The 23179-nt window shown below is 34.8% G+C and overlaps 1 protein-coding gene across 11 annotated transcripts in view; it reads left to right on the top strand.

The window, feature by feature from the left end:
• Nucleotides 1-23179, top strand: part of LOC136031071 (nuclear protein MDM1-like) — a 195303-nt gene that overhangs the window by 150412 nt on the left and 21712 nt on the right. For 10 of the 11 annotated variants that reach the window (XM_065710319.1, XM_065710318.1, XM_065710322.1 and 7 more), the window contains 4 exons: nt 5702-5768; nt 7196-7297; nt 16276-16407; nt 21419-21577. In XM_065710319.1, coding sequence (XP_065566391.1) covers nt 5702-5768; nt 7196-7297; nt 16276-16407; nt 21419-21577 — 460 coding nt within the window. The remainder of the gene's footprint in view (nt 1-5701; nt 5769-7195; nt 7298-16275; nt 16408-21418; nt 21578-23179) is intronic. The other variant, XM_065710320.1, reaches the window with a different exon arrangement.

Here is a 23179-nt window from a genome sequence, read left to right as displayed (position 1 = left end):
GTAATAAATAACAATTTAGAGTGAAAAGCGAGGTGTTTACGACGGGGTAACACCCTTCATATCCAATAGTTCATGGTAACGAACTGTAAGTAAGGAGCAACCCGGCTCAATAGTAATCGAAACTCTAAAAAACGGAATTTTAACACCAATAGAGGCATCAAAGAATCTAAATTTTAGGCTGATTTTAAATATATAAGCTTCATCAAGTTTAGTCTTACCCATCAAAAGATACGAGCCTGAGAAAATTTGCCTTATTTTTAAAAAAAAGGGGAAACACCTCCTATAAGTCATAGAATCTTGATGAAAATTATACCGTCAAGTTCAGCGTATCAGAGAACTCTACAGTAGAGGTTTCAAGCTCCTATCTGCAAAAATGTAGAATTTTGTATTCTTTGCCAGAAGAGAGATAACGGATGCGTGTCTATTTGTTGTTTTTTCTTTTCCCAGAGGGGATCGTATCGACCCATTGGTCCTAGAATGTCACAAGAGGGTTTATTCAAACGGAAATTAGAAGTTCTAGAGCCCATTTTAATTGACCAAAAATTGGAAGGCAACTAGGCCCCCTCCCACGTTCATTTTTTCCCAAAGTCACCGAATCAAAATTTTGAGATAGCCCTTTTGTTTAACATAGTCGAAAAATTTTAAACTATGTCTTTGAAGACGAATTGATCCTCCAAAGCCCCCGGGGGAAGGGCTGCAAGCTATGAACTTTGCCCATTGTTTACGTATAGCATTGGTTATTGGGAAGCATACAGACGTTTTCAGGGGGATTTTTCTGGGGGGGTCAGTTGAGGGGGCTACGTGGGAGGATATTTCCATGGAGAAATCTTTCATGGGGGAAGATAATTTCCATGAAGGAGGCGCTGGATTTTCCAGGATTATTAAAAAAAATTAAATAAAACTAGTTTTCTCAACTAAAAGTAAGGAGCAACATTAAAACTTAAAGAAACAGAAATTATTGCGTATGTGAGGGGGCCCGCCCCCTCCTCAATACCTCGCTCATTATGCTAAAATATTTTTAGTAATTTCAAAAGAGCTATTTATTCTAATTAAACGGCCTTAATGATTCAGGCGTCATTCTTAAAGAATTGGAACATAATTCGAGCTTTAGCGTAAAGAGCGAGGTATTGACGAGGGGGCGAAACCCCCTCATATTACATATATGAGGGCCCCCTTTTCTATACCTCGCTCTTTACGCTAAAGTTAGAATTTTGTTAAATAATGAAAGATATAAACAATAATTTGTTTGTGTTGTTTTTCGGCCAATCTTAACATTTAATTTTGTCTCAAACAGCTTAATACGCGGTAATAAACCTAATACGAACATAAAATATCATATATTTGAGGTGGATTGTCTCTCCTAAATAGCTCGCTCTTACGCTAAAGTTTTTTTTAACTTTTAAAAGAGGTTATTATTCAAATGAAACAGCCCTTGTGATTCAGGAGTCTTTCTTAAATAACTGGAACAAAAATCAAACTTTGGTTATCGTAAGGTTGTTATTAGCTAATAAAAAAAATAAAATGAATATGCAAATTTCGTTTAATCATGTACGCTGAGCCAAATTCTAAACCTATATTAATTCAAAAACAAAAACTTTTTAACACAGATAAACACCTGAATAGATATACTCTATTTTATCTAAAGGTATTAACAAAACAGATATTAGTAGCTGGCTCTTAGATGAGGCAAATAACAAGAATTGATAACTCCTGATCTGCAACTCCTAAAAATTCCCTGTCGTGGGTTAGTCGGTTTGACCTTAGCTTGGTAATACGAAACCCAGAGAACGAACCCGGCTGTAGCAATACACTGCAAGGCCGACGCATGACCTTTGTAGTACAGACGCGTCATTAATCCGATTACTTATTGCTTAAAACTACTCAAATCTGTGTCTAGCACTCTAGAATGCGACAAAGAGCTGGACGTTGAATTTTAATGATTCAATGTCTCTTGATTTCCAATCAATACAAAATCATAATGCTTTTAGTTGAAGGCCCTTTGGAAGCTCTGTGTAGGTACACAATGCAAAGGAGTTGGCACTCCTTCGAAAGTCCCATGTGAAGTGACCCCACATTAACTACTCAACTTTAGTACCTTTCAGAGAAAGTTTACGGGAGTTTTGAACTAAATCCTACACGTTATGTACATGTAGGTTGACGAAGGGGCGTAATCCAGGAATGACTGAGGGTATTAACTTGAAAGTTTCAGAAAATGATCAATTGATAAATGATAAAACTGATAAAAATTGATGATGAATTGACAAAGACGTAATATTTGCACGATACTGCTACTAATACTGTTACTACTGGTCCTGAAAATCTTAGGCACAGCTTAATCTCTTGGTTGAAGCAGTTGCCTCTTTTTTTGTATGAATTGATAATTTATTTGCAGTGTAGTTGCAATTTTGTATACCTGATTTTATTTCTTCTAGTGAAATATTGTTAAGCAGGGATTTCCAAAGACTGTCAAAATATTATGTCAAAAACCTGTTCTGTTACATTTCACTCATCTTAATTCTAAGAAGAGAAATGGCAGTAAGCTAACACCAGTATACAGCAATATTTATCCTAATTTTGCACTGAGATAGAGGTAGGCTAGAGGGCTCTGAGCATCAAACTAGAATCAAGCTTGCAAAGCTAAAGATACACGTCCTTCCATATTGGAAATTAAATAAAAAAAACTAATTTTTTTAGCTGAAAGTAAGGAGCGACATTAAAACTTAAAACTAACAGAAATTACTCCGTATATGATGGGGTTTTAAAAAGTAGAATTGTGGCAAAGAGTCAAACTTTAGCGTAAAGAGCTAGGGATTGCGGAGGGGACAACCCATTTCATATACGGAGTAATTTCTCTTCGTTTTAAGTTTTAATGTCGCTCCTTACTTTCAGCTAAAAAAATTAGTTGTTTTTATTTAATTTCTGAACGTTTTTGAATTAATGCATGTTTGGTTTTGGCTCTCCGCACATAAATTATTAAAATGAAATTTGTATATTAATTCTTTTTTGGCTAAATAGCTTTCTCTTAGTTTTGATCAGACGATTTTGAGAAATAAGGGGTGGAGAAGGAGGCCTAGTTGCCCTCAAATTTTTCGGCTACTTAAAAAGGTAACTAGAACTTTTAATTTTTAACGAACGTTTTTATTAGTAAAAGATATACGTAACTTAAGAATTAACTTACGTAACAAACTTTCATAACCTTATATTTTTATTATGTATACGAGGGGGTTTTTACCCTCTTTAATACCTCGCTCTTTACACTAAATCGTAAGTTTTGTCCCAATTCTTTAAGAATGACCCCTGAATAAGAAAGGCCGTAGAATAAATAGTTGAAATTACTAAAAATACTTTAGCATAAAGAGCGAGGTATTTATCTCCTCCTAAATACCTCGCTCTTTATGCTAAAGTATTATTAGAACCCCTCATATGCGTAATAATCTCTGTTCGTCTTAAGTTTCAATGCTACTCCTTCCTTTCATTTGAAAAAAGTTTTCATGTTTATTTTTCATTGTTTTCTTATAGTAATGCTAGAAAATCCTGCGCCCTTTTCACTGAATTTTTCTTCCCCCATGACAGATTCTTCCAAGAAAAGATCCTCCAACATAGCCCCCTCTCCTCAGCCCCACCTCAAAACAAAATAAAATGCCCCTGAAAACGTCTGTACACTTCCCAATAGCCATTACTATATGTAAACACTGGTCAAAGTTTGTAACTTGCAGCCCCTCCCCCAGGGATTGTGGGGGAGTAAGTCATCCTCAAAGACATAGTTATTATGGTTTTCGACTATGCTGAACAAAATGGCTATCTCAAAATTTTGATCCGTTGACTTTGGGAAAAAAATGAGCGTGGGAGGGGGCCTAGATGCCCTCCAATTTTTTTGGTCACTTAAAAAGGGCACTAGAACTTTTAATTTCCGTTAGAATGAGCCCTCTTGCGACATTCTAGGACCACTTGGTCGATACGATGTCCCCTGGGAAAAAGAAACAAAACAAAACAAAAAAAAACAAACAAATAAACACGCACCCGTGATTTGTCTTCTGGCAAAAAATACAAAATTCCACATTTTTGTAGATAGGAGCTTGAAACTCCTACAGTAGGGTTCTCTGATACGCTGAATCTGATGGTGTCATTTTCGTTAAGATCCTACGACTTTAGGGGGTGTTTTCTCCTATTTTCTTAAATAAGGCAAATTTTCTCAGGCTCGTAACTTTTGATGGGTAAGACTAAACTTGATGAAACTTATATATTTAAAATCAGCATTAAAATGCGATCCTTTTGATGTAGCTATTGATATCAAAATTCAATTTTTTCGAGTTTTGGTTACTATTGAGCCGGGTCGCTCCTTACTACAGTTCGTTACCACGAACTGTTTGATAGAAATGTGAAAACTTCAGGCAGTATGAAGTGTTGTTCGAGGGAAACTTGTAAGACTTTTAAAACTCTAAGGTGTTTGCTGTCACTGATTAAGACTTCTTCAGAGAAATGTAGTGAATATGCTTTGTCATGTCATGACATGTCATGTCATGTTTTCACTTGTGTCACTTATGCACCAAAGCTGGCTGTGACAATTCCCTCAACTGCTGAAAGTGGATTTTTACTATAGTTTTAGACAACTGGAGCGGAACTTTTGGGATTTTAGGCAAAGATCACTACAAATTGTGATGTTTTGGTGGATATTTTAAGCAGTATTGTCAAGAAAATAGACACATCAAATATATGAAGCATCAACCAAATTTGTATAAGTTTGTATCTTAACCAGAATTAAGCAAGGCTTAGCATTAGAACTCGTCTATTTAGTAAATCAGTCCTTAATTTGTTGTATATTTAAAAGATGGGCTTAGTAAGAGCTTTAGATACGAATTGTCATAGTGAAGAATACTTTGACGATAATAGACTTTATTGCAAGTAAGCTTTAAACATCTTTTAGCTTTTAGCCTAGCTGATGCCACACCCGCCCTCCTATTCAAAACAAAATAATAAGTAAATCCTGTCTTTCTACTATGTTATAATGTGCCAGTTTTTAAAAAGTTTGAACGAAAAATATTGCGCCGTCGTTCTAAAAAATGACCAACCATAAAGACAAAACAGCATAAATTATGTGAAAATTGTAAAGAATCCACTGAAAATAATAAAATTCGTATTAAATACGTCACTAAAAGATCAATCAATGGAAGGATGCGAAGGAAATAACAACTTTGTTGTTAATGCAGCTAATTTAAGGGGGAAAAGTGGAAGAAGAATACCGATTTTAAGAATTGGACCAACATGCTGAAGAAACCTCTGGTTTTGATTAGCATAGCTTAATCCAAAACCATTATTGTAAAAAAAGGTAAAGGTAAAGGATACGGCATTAGACTTTACAGTCCGTACCGGCGGTGCTGATCTCCGTTTCTTGGCCCTTCAGCCAGGAAGTGCAATGGGGGATTGGGGGCCAGCCATCCTGTGCTTTCGCACACCCTTCCTGTTTACCTTCCCCAGATTTCTCCAGATACCCATTTAGAGCTGGGTCGACTCCGGCTAAGCTTACAGAGTCACGCCACTGACCCCCGCCCCAAAACCATTAGTGTATCTTCTTCATTGATCAACTCTGCTGCCTCTCTGCTGCATATCTGCTGCAATTGATTAAGGCAACTGAATAAACCAGGTGTAAAGTGGTTATAAACAGCTGTAAAAATAAACTCAAAGATATCCACTTTCATTGCAGGATGACAGTTCCCGACCAAGACGTGATCATTCCATCGCTGCACGATCCGACAGATCTACAATGTCAGGTATTTCATAAATTCTGTTTTATATAATTTTTTCACTTCTCCCACTTGCTTAAAATTAGGAGAACTGTTGAAAGTATAGAAATACGAAAAGTAGAGAAGCCTCCAAAAATTTATTTAGGATGGTATTAAAACTTAATCGGAAAGGTTCCTGATCATTACACCATTTTGGAAGTTTCTACTTAAAGTCGAGTCTGAAATTTCAAAAACAAAGTTCATGCTTACATTTTTATTTTAGTAGTATATAACGAAAATGTGACCTAATAAATAAAGCTAATAGGCAGTACTGTGGATTGTGACAAATGATTTTTCCCTGGCGAAAACTTTAATTGGATGATCAAAAATACTATCAAAGACACTTGGCAGTGCAGATGAACAAACTTTTTGTTTCTGAACCAATAAAAGAAAAAAAGAGTTTTTTTTTATTTATATCCTGAGCTAGGGCTGTGACTATAGGTGGTAAACCTTACAGTATACAACTACAAGAGCAGGATGAAAGGGGCACGCCCTACAAATGTTTTAACGAATGTGTAGGAAATTTTTGATATTTAATATCCTAAACTATATCGCGTATTGCATGAAACTTCACCTATTTTCTTTTCTTCCTTTTTGTACTCCATTTTAACACATTTTTCCCAGCTCGTGTTTTTTCCTTTTTGTGACTAACCAATTTTTCAGTTTTAGTTCTAGGTAAGTACGTGTACAAGCTTAAATCGTATGGACGATGTCACGCAAGTAAAATAATATCTTTCAAATATAAAAACCGAGGGATATAAACTAATTAAACTCGTACGTCGATTAGGTTTTGTGATTTGAGTAGAATTTACCCTCGGGCTCGTATTCAAACAAGTTTAAAACTCACCCGGGATTCAAGTTCACGGTGGAAGACTAAACTTACAGAACATGTTAAAATATGTACAATGGATTCAAGTTCGCGGTTTGCCTTTTCGCTATTAACTCTTTAGTTTCACTTTCTTGGTTTTATCTCTATTTCTAATTAAAAATAAATTGTCCAATTTTTGTGTTATATTGATTATTTAAACTTCAGTATTTTTTTTACAACCATTCCTTCATGTCCCTTTAATCACTCGGGTACCTTAGAGTTGAGTGGCCAGGGCTTCTCTGGGAAACCAAAGATAAACTAACATAAGCCCAGTGCCCTGTAATATTTACTTCAGGCACCATTAACCTAGTTATTGGCTTATTCACATTGACATTTCACATCATCCATGGTCGCATCTAAACTTTTATTTCTTACAACTATGAAAAACTACAATTTGAGAAAATAAACTAACATACGCTTAGCCAAACTCAAGCTAATTATGAGTCGAAACTATTAAGGTTCAATTGATTAAGTAAGTGTTTTTGCTTGCTCTTCGCTTTTTCTATTATTTGTGCTCAACATCTCCCCCTTTTTTATGAAAAATTAGCACCATTGGATCGTCGCTCAGCTTCCTTGGGAAAACAACGACAACCACTTGCGGTTTCATCAGCACCGACTTCGGCACAAAGCACTCCTAAAATCCGTTTGGGTAAGATAGTAACAACTAAAAAAATTCCATAGATGTGACTCTTCTATCCTATTGGCAGCCTGGCTTTGGATTATATTAGTATTTAATGGGTGGTACATATAGTGTAGACAAGCATAGATGTGACAACCCAAAGATTTGAATAGGCTACTTTTAGTTAAGTGGGATTCTGCTTGCACACTCTTAGATTAGTTTTTCGGTAAGTATCTATTCAGTTTTTTATGCACGGTTCCATTGCAACTGAACCACTGTAACTGAACCACCGTGCAACTGAACCACTATACAGCTGAACCACCGTGCAACTTAACCCCGTTTAACTGAGCCCTTGTGCAACTTAAACCCCGTGCAGCTCAACCCCACTCAACTAACCTCCGTGTAACTGAACCCCTGTTGAACTGAACCACCGTGCAACTGGACCACCGTGCAACTGAACCACCATGCAACTGAACCACCGTGCAACTGAACCACTGTGTAACTGAACCCCGGTATAACTGAACTCTCGTGCAACTCAACCACCGTACTTACATTGGTTAAAACACAAATTAGAATCTTTACATGTTCAATCTTGTTGGAATTGTTTGTTTTTTAAAGACATGATATAAATGACTGTCCAGATGATTAATAAAAAAAGCTCTGATTTGTTGTCACAGTCACAAACTCTTAAGGCCAGATTTATTTGTCATTTTTTATGTCTGTTAATGGAGGTTCCCTTCGCCCTTTTACTGTCCATGGGTCTAGATATTTACCCCCTCTCCCTCCCGTGGAAAAAACCCTCAATGGAAAATACCCCCTCGCGGAAAATATGGTGTTCCAAATTTGAATATTTTATTTGAGTTCTGTTATTTTTTAGTTTAATTGGAAAGCGCTAAGGAAAGGGGAAAAGTGGAATTAATGTATAAGTCTTGCCTTCCCCTCCGTGAAAAATGTTCTTTTCGTGTGAAATGTTCCAGACCCCCCCCCCCTTCAGAAAACTCTTGAGAAAAATGTTTTGTTTCCCAATAACAAGCATTATCTGTAAGCAATGGACAAATTACAAAACTTAAAAAGGTACTTAAACTTCTGGAATGGGGTTCTCTGATTGTTTCGTAGCTTGGGAGAGAAGGAGATACCTTCAAGGGTGCATTTTAATGCCAAAACACCTTAGGTCTCATTGGGCTTTCGGATAAATACAGAATTAGCTCTAAGGGAGAGACGAGAGAAGGATGGAGGTAGAAATTGTTATATAATTCCCTGGCAGTTCTAGTTTTTTTCGTATAAGTAGAAAGTGATTGGATACCAACCAACAAGGGGCATTTTTCGGGGAAGGGGGAGATTTTTCACGGGGAGGTATTTTCCAGGGGTATTTTCCGCGAGGTGGTTTTTCCCGGAAGTATTTTCACATGAGGTGTGTTTTTCTTCGAGGGGGGGGGGGGGTTGGTTGCCTTCCAATTACTTTTGACTTTTAAAAAGGGCACTAAAACTGTCAATTTTGTAATCGAATTATACGCGATCAATAAACTTTATAATTAAACTTATTAATCCGTGTAATTAATAGACTTGATAAACAAAAACCCCCACAGTCCTCGGGGCAAGGGTTGTAGGTTATTGCAAGTTATCCATTGTTAAAATTTAAGGTCCTTATAGAAGGAATGGTCGTACAAACTTTGGAGAAGGCTCATTCGATTGGGAATTGAAACTCAAAGCTCAATTTTGAAGAATCTAAGGTAATCAGAAGACAATTGGTCTCTTCCTCTTAACCGCAATTTTTCCCCCAAATGCATCCGATCAAAATAAAAATCAAATTGTTTGTTCAGAATAGTTTAAAGATCATATAACCATGTCTCTGGGGTTAACAATCCCACCAGCAGCTCCTGGAGTTTTTACGGAAAATATTTTTGTATGAATTTCCGAGGGGTGCTCATTCGTTTTGAAATCAAAAGTTCCAGTGCACTTTTTAAGAGTTAAAAGTGATCGATGGGCTTCCATCCAACCCTCCTTTTCTCCAAATGCATCCGGTTGATACTTTTGAGCAACGGTTACATAACTATGCCTCCAGGGTTCACAGCCCCCAGTCCCTGGTGGAAAAGCTATAAGTTATAAGTTGCCTATTGTTAACTTAAAAGGTATTTTTTTTTTCAAGGAAAGAGGGCATGTTTGATCCTATAAACAAAAAAGCATGGAGTATTCCCATCGTTCGGAAAATGTTTAGGAGTATCTAAAACTAAATCAAGAAGTACTATGTGCATTCGGTTTTACAAGACGACGTATCCGCAAAGTGTCGAGAACAGCTGAGGGTATAAACCTGAGGGCATGAAGTTTGAACTTTCAGGGCATGCTGAAGAAATGTTGAAAAAAAATGCTGGAGTGCAACCAGTCCTCCTCCCATGTATTTTTTAACTGCAATCTCCGCAAACACATTTGATAAAAATTCATTATCTAGATTTACGAAGGTCAAATATTTTGAACACTTATGTTCATTACTTAACGTCCAGAAAGGTCTGATTCATCTGAAAAAAAGAGAAAATAAATCAGCTTTAATGGTTTGTGACATCCGATCTTTCTTTTTTTGCAAAAATAAAACAATATTCTTTTATGAATGATCTTGACATGCATTTATACCATGACTATAAAAAACAAACAAGTCCAGCATGGTTGAACATGTAAAAATTCGAACTTGCGTTATACCCAATGATATTGCCTCATATTTTTGAATATTGAAGAAGTGAGTTAAGTGGTTCAGCTGTGCGATGGTTCAGTTACTCGATGGTTCAGTTGTACAGTGGTTCAGTTTCACGGTGGTTCAGTTGTACGGTGGTTCAGTTGCACGGTGGTTCAGTTGCACGGGAGTTCTGTTGCAAAGGGGTTCAGTTACACGGGAATTCAGTTACACGTGTGGTCAGTTAAATGGGGTTGATTCGTACGGGAATTTAGTTGAATGGAGTTCAGTTGCCCGATGGTTCAGTTACACGAGTGTTCAGTTATACGGGAGTTCAGTTGCATGGAGGTTCAGATACACAGTGGTTCAATTACAGGGGTTCATTTGCTTGTGGGTCAGTTGCACCCACACCCTTATGCACACATCACGTAGTCTTGTTGTATTTTGGTTAGAATATGCGTTGCTCACCTAAGAGGGGTAGCCACCTTCCTACTTAGGGGGACAAGGACAGAATAATTATGGATTTTTATTCGTAAGGAGGGGAAGAAAAAGGGCGATATATTCTTATTCTTCATAACAATTTATCTAAATTTGTGCATGTTCTGTTTTCGAAGAATTGAAGGCATATGTGTTCTATTTCTTAAAGGCCTAAATTTGGTGGTTTTAAGTTCAACTTTAAAAGTAAATAACAAGAAACACGGGATTATAGAATATACAATTAAAAAACCACAAGGCCTTTAAGCTCCGAAGCATCTTTATCTCTTATTCAATATACCACAGAGTACAGAGTAATTAAGGTTAACATTCCAAAGTAGAATATGTCTCTTGAGATCTACTTTCCTTCAAATAGGCAAAAAAGCCCATTTTATCTCACTTTTTATTATGTACCACTCTTCACAATTTTGTCTTTATGAATCGTAAGCTTTTTTTCGTAACAATTTTTTCTTAAAACACCGTTGGCTATTCTTTCTTTTTCACCTAGTCTAAGATTTGCTTTTTAGTTTTAGTTGCTTTGCTTCATTCCTTTGTTTATATGTTTCTGGATGGAAGCACAAGATACAAGTCTCACAGAAAGTATAAATTTAACCAAGTTTTTCAAAGATAGATCACATCTTTCATTCCTCTCCTTTTTTCAAACTCTCTGGAGACTCTGAAGACTCCCTGTGTCTTTCTATCTCTAGTTCAAATCTGATTGTCGGAAGATCTTCTCCATTGAGAAGAGGCAACCCTTCAGATAAATATAGTCAAAAACCTAATTCAGGTATGTGCTGCAGTGAATTGCGAGTAGTAGTAGCAGTTTTCTACAATACTGTTAAGACACGTAAGAATACGACGCATGCTAATGACTGAAATCTAATAACAGATTTCCACAACTTGCAATGTAAAACAGAAGTAACACTACTTAATATATCTTTTTAGCTTAGTCAGTGAAACTTATAGGAATTAAGGAAAATATCAGAACACGAATTATATATTTTGGAGTACCAAGGACATCAAAATGAAAATAGTTGTTGCCTACTCCATCCATCTTAGGTCTATTGAAAATAGGATTTGAAAACCAGTATTTTGTACGATTTTTCTCTTGTTTGTTATTAACTAATTAAATTTAGAAGTCACATGCCAAGTTTCGCCTTTGCTGCCATTTCAAGCCATGAAAAAAAAAGCGAAAACTAGCCCATTAAATTTTATGTTTTTCCTGTTTATGCAATATACACAAGGTACACAAAAAAAATCAGATGATCTTTCAAAAAGCAGTTCCACTAGTCTTGAATTTGAACACATCTTTTTTAAGTTTTTCACTTGATGTCTCAAACGAAAAATTGAATTTAATATTCATGCTTTACATGATTAAAACTAAGTAATATAAAATATATTTTCGGGACCAGAAAAAAATAAGGATTCCTTTGGTATTCGTAAATAGTTGAAACATTAAAGGATACTTATAACAAAAATAGAATAATTGGTTTTCCATAAATGTGTTCTTGAAAGTAAATCAATTAACTAATAACTTGAAATGTTTACTCTTGAACAATTTTGATAACAAACATGTTAATGCACGGTTTAGACCTTAAGCTATTTAATGATGTATACATTTTTTTAAATTCAAATCAAATAGTTCGTGGTAACGAACTGTAGTAAGGAGCGACCTGGCTCAGTAGTACCCTGAACTCTAAAAAACGGATTTTTGATACCAATAGTTACATCAAAAGAATTTTATTTTAATGTTGATTTGAAATATATAAGTTTCATCAAGTTTAGTCTTACCCATCAAAAGTTACGAGTCTGAGAAAATTTGCCTTATTTTGGAAAATAGGGGGAAACAATAATTAGGCAATAGCCATATCATTACACAGCTTAGATTCTTAGCAATTCAATGATATTTGCTTCAGTAATCAGGAAAACCAGAGCTCCATCATGACATTTTTTGCTCATTTTCTGCCGATTTTTCACACACATTCTTTATTTTCTAACTTGGCGCCGGCTAAGTTCTGAAACTACATAGCGTTGCATGAATAAACTTTATGTCACATGTTTAACAAAAACTTCTTTTCTTCTAATAGCCCTGCACAAAATCCTCCCCTTTCACTGGAATTTCCAAGGCTATTTTTTTCATTAAAAATTTAGTTTTCAGGTTTCCCTAATTTTTTAGGGACTTACTCTTAAGTAAGTTTCCACTAAACCAATTTAGGAAATTATATTCAATTTTTGTCCTTGGAACTTTGAAAGAGCTATTGATATTTTTAAGTCCTTATACGAGTAACCGTATCATGGTTGCGACAGTAGGTTCAACCCAATACTGAGCGAATCGCACCAAATACAGGCTAAAATTTAAACTCCCAGTTAAAAAAAAAGCTGTCGCGCGAAAAGTAAATACGATTTAAGACTATTTAAAAAATGATGATTTCTATTTAGATTCAACTTAACAGTAATTAGCAATTAGGAGAGGAAGTTATTAAGAATTTAAATATAGAGCCTGAAACCTTTAAACAACATCAAGTTGAAATAAACTATTGAAATTACTAATGTGGAAAATTCTAAATCTGAGGTTCACAGTCTCCAACCCTAAGCAACAAGGAAATCGAATGTTTGCATCGGTAGCACTAAATATATCATCTGTAAACCTGTTATTAATTTTTTTTTTCTCCGAGGGTTATCAAACAATGAGTTCTATGAGAAAGACATGGTCTAAACGTCTAGGGACCAATCAAAAGAACAAAATCCCGTGTATAGAATGGAAAAGGTTATAATTTTTAATTTAAAGGAAGTGGGAATTTCAAGAAATAATGTAAAGACTTAAGCTCAAAACAGTACGGGAGGAGGTGGACCATGTGCAGCCGTCTTGGCCTCGGGTGGCTTCGTCCTGCTGTGAGTTTTTAGTAATTGTAGTAGTATTGGCTTCGATTCACCAAAAATAAAGAATTTAGTAAGAAAGCTTACGTTGTATCCCTCATTACTAATGTTTTAAAATACCAAGGCAGTAAAAGTGAAATCTGATTCTTTAAATTGGCTTGGAGGAAACTTAAGCAACCATATGCGTCTTAAAAAACCAGGAAGAGACAGGAATTTAGTTTTTAATGAAGACTTACATATTCAGTTATGTAGTTTTCGATCAGAAATAATTTTTCGATCAGAAAATGATTGAAAAAATGTATCATCGTGGAGATCTAAAAAGTGTAACTTCCATGATTGCTGTAGCAGAAGACAAACACTGTCATAATTGGCAGCAAACTAGGTAAGAAAAAAATGATTGTATGAGAGGAAATATGTAAACATACAACCCTAGCATATTGTTACACTATTGAACTAAAAATGTGCATATCGTTGGATAGCTAAGCTATTCATTAATATGTTTATTGTTAAAAGTATTCAATGTTCGCCACTTCAAATCATTAGCTAATTGACTTAAAGAGAATAGTCCTGCCATCCTTTTATCCTAAAACTAAAAGTTCTAGTTGCCTTTTTAAGTAACCAAAAAAAATTGAGGGCAACTACGTCTCCTCCCCTGCTCCTTTTTTCTCAAAATTGTTCGATCAAAACTATGGGAAAGCCATTAAGCCAAAAAATAAATATGCAAATTTTGTTTTAATTATTCATCTGCGGAGAGGCGAAATCAAACCATGCATTAACTCAAAAACCTTCAGAAATTAAATTAAAAAAAAACAAGTTTTTTTACTGAAGGTAAGGAGCGACATTAAAACTTAAAACGAACAGAAATTACTCCGTATATCTTCATACACGTTAAGGGGCTGTTCTCTTTTTATAACAGTAAAACCAAAATTTATTACGCATATGAGGGGGTTTATCCCCTCGTCAATACCGCGCTCTTTACGCTAATTTTTTTTAATACTTTCAAAAGAGCTATTTATTCTAACCAAACCAGCAGGAAGGTTCAGGGGGCAGTTTTTAAGAATTAGAATAAAATCTAAACTCTAGCGCAAATAGCGAGGTATTGACAAAGGGGCGAACCGCTCATATACGTGATCATTTCTGTTCGTTTTAAGTTTTAATGTTGCTCCTTACTTTTAGTTGACAAACTTGTTCTTTTTTATTTAATTTTTGTCAGAAGCTATGATGAAAATCTCCCTGACTGTCTTATGTGTGCCATAGGCCTTGGGCCCATTAATACGATCGGAATAAAATGTTATTAAAAAATGAGGATAAACATATTGTCTTGTGTTTGAATTTTCCGCACATTGTTTTTCATGGTTCGGCTTGGAAACACTGGTGAAACTTCGGAAATGAATCCTGACCTTCAATTTCAGGATTTCAAAAACTTAATCAAACTCATAAAAAAACAAAAAAAAATCAGAGAAGATCTTTGTTTTCCTGTGCAAATAGACATAAGATGGAGCTAAGCGGCAAATAATGTTTTCATTTTGATACCCTTGGTACTGTAATTGATTAACGGTTAGTATCTACCAAGAAAATACATTCTTTCCTCTTTTCTTCAATGTTTCATCAATGAATGAAACTCTAGCTCATTTTTAAAAGGATATATATTCACATTGACTTTCTGCGTATGTTTTGTTGTTTTTTTTCTTCGAAATTTTCCTTGAATATACTATTTTGTTCCCGTTGAAGAAGAGAGGCGGTTATCCTCTCAAAATATTTGCTTTGTGTGTTTTTTCTGTATTCTCGCTCGGCCTTAATAAAATCCATTCTTGGTCGTTTTCTTTTTTTATATATTGATAGTATGAAAAAGAGAGAAAAATCGAGAACTGTATTAGAGTTACTGCTTATCATAAACGATAAAGACGGCTCTAGTATTCCCTTGTTCCGAAATTCTACCTATTCTTTTTCATCTAATTCTAGCTTATTTTATGTTTTTTTCATGTGTGTTGCTTAGAATCATAAAAAAATACTTTATAGGAAAAACTTGCGCTTAAATATTTTTCGCACTTTATTAAAAAAGGACCAAAGATAAAAGAGTGATTTGATTCAAATTTTTGTTCGTAATCATTTATGAATTGTATGAAATGATTATCGTATGAAGATAAAACGTACTTTTGAGGCTTCAGTCTTCTTCCCCCCATCCGCTACAATACTACAGACTAAATTTAATCTGTATTTTCTGATATACGTGCTTTTTGCATTTATTTAGTTACTAAATAAAAAAAGTGCTACTTTATATCTGCTGTTTTGAAGGTTTTTGCTCCCTCTCCCTCCCCTCCCCCCGAAAAAATTATTGCGTGCGTGCCTGAATGACATTCAAGATCAATATAAAGTTAGATCATCTATTGTAAAATACAGGTGATAGAATGATGGTTAGGATCAATATGAAGTTAGAACTAGATTTTATAAATGACGTCACTGTGTGATCAACCTATCAATGTGAATTCGACTTGTACTTTTTATGAGAAGCTAAGAAACGTGGGAAAATGGCCTTCCTGTTAATATCAACAGTTAATTAAGTTGGAAAAATTTAACTTTTTTTAATTTAGCATTGATTTTGAGTTGGTGTTTTTTTTTCAGTTCCAACCTTATACTTTATACCTTATGCATCATCTTATCGTATATAGTTTACCATATATCATGTTTGTTCTGTGGACTTTGCATCACTTCCCTAACCTTACAGGCTTTGCCGTCTTATGGACTGAGAGATGCTTTGACTTACCACTTTGAACTTGTTTACTGTCTAACTTACTATTAATGTTGTCACTGAAAAAAAGGAAATAATCTTAAGGGTAACCTTGTTCAAACTTCTGCCATAGATTGCATAATTATATGATCTTTCTTTGTTCTCTCGTATGTTTCCAGGTAAGTAGAGGAAGCTTTAACTTCAGATAGCTTTTATTTCAGAAGCATTGATTTGGACAATCGAAATCAAGAGAAAATGTATTTCTAGGTACGATGGGACGCTCAGTTTCTGTTGGAAGAGACGCCCGAGCTAAAAGGGCCGCTCGTACACCAACATCCACAGCTCCACCTTTACCAGTGAATGGAGAAGGGTATCAAGCACGTCGAAAGATTGACAATTGTAAGATAAATATAAAGCTTCTATAAACAATTCTAAAACAAAGAAATACGGAAAAGGGAATTTATAAATTAAGAATGATAAAAATCGCCAAAATCTATAAGTCCGGTGAACCGTGAGTCCAAAGCACGTCCCTCTCCTCCTCGCGTTCATATTAGCTCAATAGATTATGAATACTTTGTCCATCAAACTTGTGTGTCATTTCTATCAATTAGGATATTTCCTAAATACACGAAACCGTTTCGAACGATGTGGTGAAACCTTGATTGGAGGACCAAGATTCAGATTTCAAATTACGAGTTCGAATTTAAAACATTGAATGATCGGTTGAAATCAAACCAAATCGATTGAAGACCAAAAGATTAAAAGAGCCAAACATGCTGCAATAATTACAAGAAAGTTTCACAACGTCGGGGTATATAGACCTGCGGCATTTTTTTAGGTTAACGTTTTTTAGGCTTCGAGCAAGATTAGGTTAAAGGCTCGAGCAATCACCCAAATTCTAACCAAAAACAGCACTACATTGTGTTCAATTTTACGTCTAATCTTTTGACTCTTTGTTAGTGTGTCGTATGTTCTGCTGAATAAGTGGAGTTCTGAAGTTGGTCTTACATGTGTTCCAGGCACATACACGTGAGGGGGCGAGTATAGAAATTAGCAGTAAAGATATACCGGTGCAGATACTGTTAGAATCTGTTTCTGTTCCGTTTTTTAATTGTCGTCTTTACTGTTTCTGTTTTACCAAAAATATAAACGGTGCCGATCCCTAGTCTAGATACTGCCCCCATCATTAACTGTTAAAACCTAAAGCCTATGGCATGCATCATTGGCGCTTCACTGAAAACGAATTATATAACATATATTTTCTTAGTACAGTATTGAAAATGAAAATAAAAATTATAGTGAAATAAAAACTTGAATAAATGATGTTTTGACAATTAACATCATCATATATCAAATATTCAGTTTGATTTTATTTGTACTTTCCAAGACTTTTCAAGAACCATACAGTTTTCGGTAAAGCGCCAATGACGCAGTTGGTTTTGGACTTTTACGGTGAGAGAAGGAGGAGATACCCAAACTCGTTATTGTAGAAATTTTTGGCTTCAAGCTTGATTTGCATATTCAATTTCAATTCCATTCGTTTTAAGATTTATTTATTCATTTATATTAGTACCTATTGTGTGTTTGTTTGCAGTGATTGTTTATTTAATTTCTGCTCGTTTTGGGTTACATTTATGCTTCAACAGCAAAATATATTTTTTTTCGTTTTAAGCCTGATTTGCATATCAAATTTAAATTTTACTCGTTTTAAGATTCATTTATTCACTTATATTAGTACTTGTTGTATGTTTTTTTACTATGATTGTTTATTTAATTTGCGTTCGTTTTGGGTTTCATTTATTTTTAATAGTAACTTCCGTTTGTTTTGAGGTTGAATTTTAACATATATTTGTATCTGCTGACCTTAAATTTAATATGGCCTTTACTTTTCTTTGAAAAGCTTCTTTTTCGTAAAGTTTTTTAATTAATTTACACTAAATCTTTACTTGCGTTTTAGTGAAAATAATCCATATTTTACAAAAATTATGTTAAATGAATTGAGAGAAAATATAACCAATTAGACGTATTATTGTAACAAATTGAGTTTTTCATAAGGCTAACAGTGTTTCAGTAAAAAACAAAAAAAAAAACTTGCAATCACCGACCAGCCGTCCTTCTTGGCATTCTAATTTTCTTTCCGGAGCCTATAGGATAATTTTTAGCCTAAAGGGCTGGGTGTCAAAAAAGGTACTGTCCCCCTGATTTAAATTGTAAATCATGGTCGCTTTGGTAACGTTCTTCTTTTTTTCAGGTTAATAATTTATTTTTAATTGCTACAATTAGTTCTCAATAAGTAATATCTATACTTAGAACAAAACGGCACCATCACACTACATACCTTAAGCATAATATACTTCTGAACAAAAAGCACTAAGGCATGGGAGTGTGTCCTTCGAAGCTAGTAAGTTTTGCAAGCTCTTTGATACCTTAAACAGATGAGGTATCTCACAGTTTTTATCTCATAAAATTTTAGCCCTTTCTGTGCCAAGATGGAAAAAATGCAGCTCCGTGAAGTGCAATCTTTTCTGTTCCTTGAAAATGACAAAAGAACTAAAAATGTCCTTTTGAACCATTTCTCATAAATTGCTTACGGCTAAGGGTTTAGTAAAATCACCGGAAAAAAGAAGGTAGCGTGTGGGGTTGTAGTTGTCTATAGCATAAATTTCTAGTTTCCATGCCAGTATATTTAAGGGGTGTTTCATTGGACTAATAAAGATCATCGAGGCTTCTCCTTTTGTGCAGCAAGCATATGAACGCAATCTTTGGCTTTAGTTGAACATTGTTCAGCGACAGCCGTGATTCCACCCTTCAAGACCCATCCTCAACACGTAGCCTAATCGAAGTACATTTTTCAGACATACATTAGGCGGAAGGGCAAGTTTCTCCATGTCCAGATGAATCTAAACGAACTCTCAAGGCAACTTTGAAAACCTGGTTCGAAGAATACAGCTTTTAAGAAGTTAGGGCATCATAATAAAATAATTTGATCTGTTGACATATTCCGATAAACCTAGTGCAAATATTTAATATTGTAATGTAAGATCCTAGTAATACAACCCCAAAAAAACAAAGCTTTCAAATTATCAAACAGTTCGTGGTAACCAACTGTAGTAAGGAGCGACCCGGCTCAATAGTAAACGAAACTCTAAAAAATGGAATTTTAATGCTAAAATATACATCAAAAGAATCAGATTTTCATGCTGATTTTAAATATATAAGTTTCATCAAATTTAGACTTTGTCATCAAAAGTTACGAGCCTGAAAAAATTTGCCTTATTTTAAAAAATAGGGGAAAACACCCCTCAAAAGTCACAGAATCTTAACGAAAATCACACCATCGCATTCGGCGTATCAGAGAACCCTATAGCAACATTTTCAAGCTCCTATCTTAAAAAATGTGGAATTTCGTATTTTTTGCCACGGGTGCGTGTTTATTTGTTTGTTTTTTTTTCCCAGGGGTCATCGTATCCACCAAGTGGTTCTAGAATGTCGCAAGAGGGCTCATTCTAGCTGAAATGAAAAGTTCTAGTGCCCTTTTAAGTGACCGAAAAAATTGGAGGGCACCTAGGCCCCCTCCCACGCTCATTTTTCTCCAAAGTCAACAGATCAAAATTTTGAGATAGCCATTTTGTTCCACATAGTCAAAAACCGTAATAACTATGTCTTTGGGAATGACTTACTCCCCCACAGTCCTTGGGGGAGGGGCTGCAAGTTACAAACTTCGACCAGTGTTTACATATAATAATGGTTATTGGGAAGTGTACAGTCGTTTTCAGGGGATTTTTTTTTGGTTTTGGGGGTGGGGTTGAGGGGAGGGGGCTATGTGGGAGGTAAGAAAAATTGAAAGTAAAGAGTAGCATTGAACCTTAAAACGAACAGAAATTATTACGCATATGAGGGGTTCTAAAAATACTCTAGCATAAAGAGCGAGGTATTTAGGAGGAGATAATTACCTCACTCTTTATGCTATAGTATTTTTAGTAATTTCAACTAGTTATTCTACGGCCTTTCTGATTCAGGGGTCATTCTTAAAGAATTGGGACAAAACTTACGATTTAGTGTAAAGAACGAGGTATTAACGAGGGTACAAACCCCCTCATATACATAATAAAATTTAAAGAATATAAAAGTTTGTTACGTAAGTTAATTCTTAAGTTGCGTATATTTTTTACTAATAAAAAAATTTGTTCAAAATTAAAATTTATAGTTGCCTTTTTATGTTGCCGAAAAATTGCATGGCAACTAGGCCTCCTTCCCCATCCCTTATTTCTCAAAATGATCAAAACTAAGAGAAAGCCATTTAGCCAAAAAAGGAATTAATATGCAAATTTCATTTTAATAATTTATGTGTGGAGAGCCAAAATCAAACATGCATTAATTCAAAAACGTTCAGAAATTACATAACAAAAAACTAGTTTTTTTAACTGAAAGTAAGGAGCGACAGTAAAACTTAAAACGAACAGAAATTACTCCGTATATGAAATGGGTTGTCCCCTCCGCAATCCCTCGCTCTTTACGCTAAAGTTTGACTCTTTGCCACAATTCTGCTTTTTAAACAATTAAAAGCTTTAGCGTAAAGAGCGAGGGATTGCGGAGGGGACAACCCATTTCATATACGGAGTAATTTCTGTTCGTTTTAAGTTTTAATGTCGCTCCTTACTTTCAGTTAAAAAAACTAGTTTTTTTTATGTAATTGTTCAAAAGAGCCTTTCATTTTTTGTAAACTCGTATATACTACGGAATGAAGTGTCACCACGCGACAGTATGTTTCAGCAAAGTATAAGTATATATGACGCCGTTCTTACATCCTTATACTATGTTTCTCAGTAACTAGGAAGTACCATGTTTTTGATAGTTTTAAACTGATCGGCTAATCTAAAGTTTTTGATAGATGGTGTCCTGGTCCTATTTAAATCAAAATCGCTATTTTGTGGGATAACATGGTTAAAATTGCATTTTGGAATACTGCCATCTCTGTGCTATTTAAAAAGTGCACAAGAGCTTAAAATTGTATTAAAATAGAACATCTTTCAATAACCTAATATAACTAGTTTGATACAATTACCCCTGAGATTCCCCCCCCCCCAAAAAAAAGAAAGAAAATAAGCAAGCATCTACGGCTGTCCTTCGTGGGACGCTACATGAAGCGATAGATGGCTGAAATCTCAGCGGGTTTCAGATATCAATGCAAGTCATTGTTAGATGTCAATAGTTTATGCAGCAGCTAGATGATAATAATTTTTCTACTTTACTACTTACTACTTTACTCACCCATCTTTTTCTACTTTACTTTTTGCAGATAGTCAAGGGCCAGTTAGATTCACTAATTAGTTTCTACTTATAATATTAGCCTATAGTAAGTTAAAAGGGGTAAGTGTGAATGAAACTAAACGATCTTTTTATTAAACAGCAGGTGAAAATCGTTCCCGAGACAAGAGAAATAAGAGTCGCTCCTCGTCTCCTAAGCCCAAACGTTCAATGTCTGTTCGGGCTCCTGTTCGAAATCGCCAAACGCCTCCTGCCAATGTTTCAAAGTCCAGGTCTTTTACACATCCGAATACCAAGACAGGTGGGTAGAACATTTTAAATAAAGTTCTTTTTTTTATATAAACCATTTTTTCAACAAAGCATATTAGCTATAGCAAAATTTTAGCTTACCTTTCATTATCCACTTGCAGATGAAAACAACTTTGTAGTGAGCTATAGTATTGAAATTGTTACTGTAGCTCAAGATCATTGATGCGAGAAAACTCTAATGTAAAAAATGTATTGCAATCCTTTTTCTTACCTTTCATTATTTATTAATGTAAGGAAATTCTATTTCTAAAATTCATTGTTTTATTAAACATTATAAGTAAGTGATTGCTTAGCAGTAAATTTGCATCAAGCATGATAACTAGAATTAGTCACTTAAGCTTGAGGAAAGGTATGTTGTTGAGTTCAGATACCGTTCTGATTTATACTTGTATAATGTTTGAATACTTCATGGTAACAGGCTTACATAAGAATTGATTGATATTTTACATCTTGAAGCCAACCAAATCGCATCAGATAGAGCGTTAAAATTTCAGAGGCTGCATTTTTCAAGGACATTATATTTTTTTTATTTTTCCTCACCTTTTTCCTTGGAATCAGTCTCTAGTGTAAAGCTTCTACCCTTATTGAATTCTCGGTTTGTCTCTAACATTTGAGTTTTTAAACATGTTCCTCTGTACAATCCGGTTATTTCTTCCTACTTTCTTATTTTATGGAAATGAAGGCTTATAAGGAAAAATCCAGCTTATATTCTTAGTTATTTAAATTGCCCAACCTCTGCTTCTGTGGATTTTCTGTCAGGTAATTTTATGTCGATTATTGCAATTTCTAAAGAATATGTAAGACAAGATTTATTTCATAAGAGTTTCTACCAAAAGTCTAGATGGGCCGAATCCAATTTTTCGATTCAATAAACTCACACATACACACACACAAAAATAAGCAAATGTGAAAGTGTCAGTTGGGATTTTTTTCAAATATCAAAGAGTTTGAAAAAATTGATTATAAAATGTCAAAAATAACCAGAACCCACAGAATTAAAAGGGAATAGACCAAATACAAACGCAACTATAAATTTAATCTTGTGACAAAAAAAAATATAAAACAGAATTTATGAAAAAAAAGAAAAAGAAAAACTTAAAAAAGAAAGCTCAAATTTCTGAAATAAAAATTAAACAATTTCAAAATACGAAGAGATTGGTGGATGAGGAACTCACTTATTTAACACATCAACTACGACCTGATTGAAAATTTAACTAGGGTTCATGGAGGGCATTGCTAGTTAAACTCAAGGAAATGTTTATTCTCCTTCCCTTGAAGGTGACTAGATTAGCTCTCTGAAGAAAAAAGATATAAGGGACTCTACCGTCATTGAAAATAATTCCTAGGCACCTTTTTAAACTGTCTCTATTCTCTCCGACAATTCATTGGAGATGCCAGAATGCCAAAAATGGCAGGTGTACTTGAGGATTGGGCGTACAAATGAGGTAGAATTCATCAAGCAATACGATTTAGGATATTTGATTTTTTTTTATGGAGTTTAAGGAGGGAAACGTGGCATTTGCTCGTTTCAAAATATCATTAATATGATAATCTCATTTCAAGTCACTTGAGATGGTGACATCCAGCAATTTCA

This window comes from Artemia franciscana, chromosome 9 (genome assembly GCF_032884065.1).
Source record: "Artemia franciscana chromosome 9, ASM3288406v1, whole genome shotgun sequence".
Taxonomy (NCBI): Eukaryota; Metazoa; Arthropoda; class Branchiopoda; order Anostraca; family Artemiidae; genus Artemia; species Artemia franciscana.
This window is presented reverse-complemented; position numbering and strand designations above follow the sequence as displayed.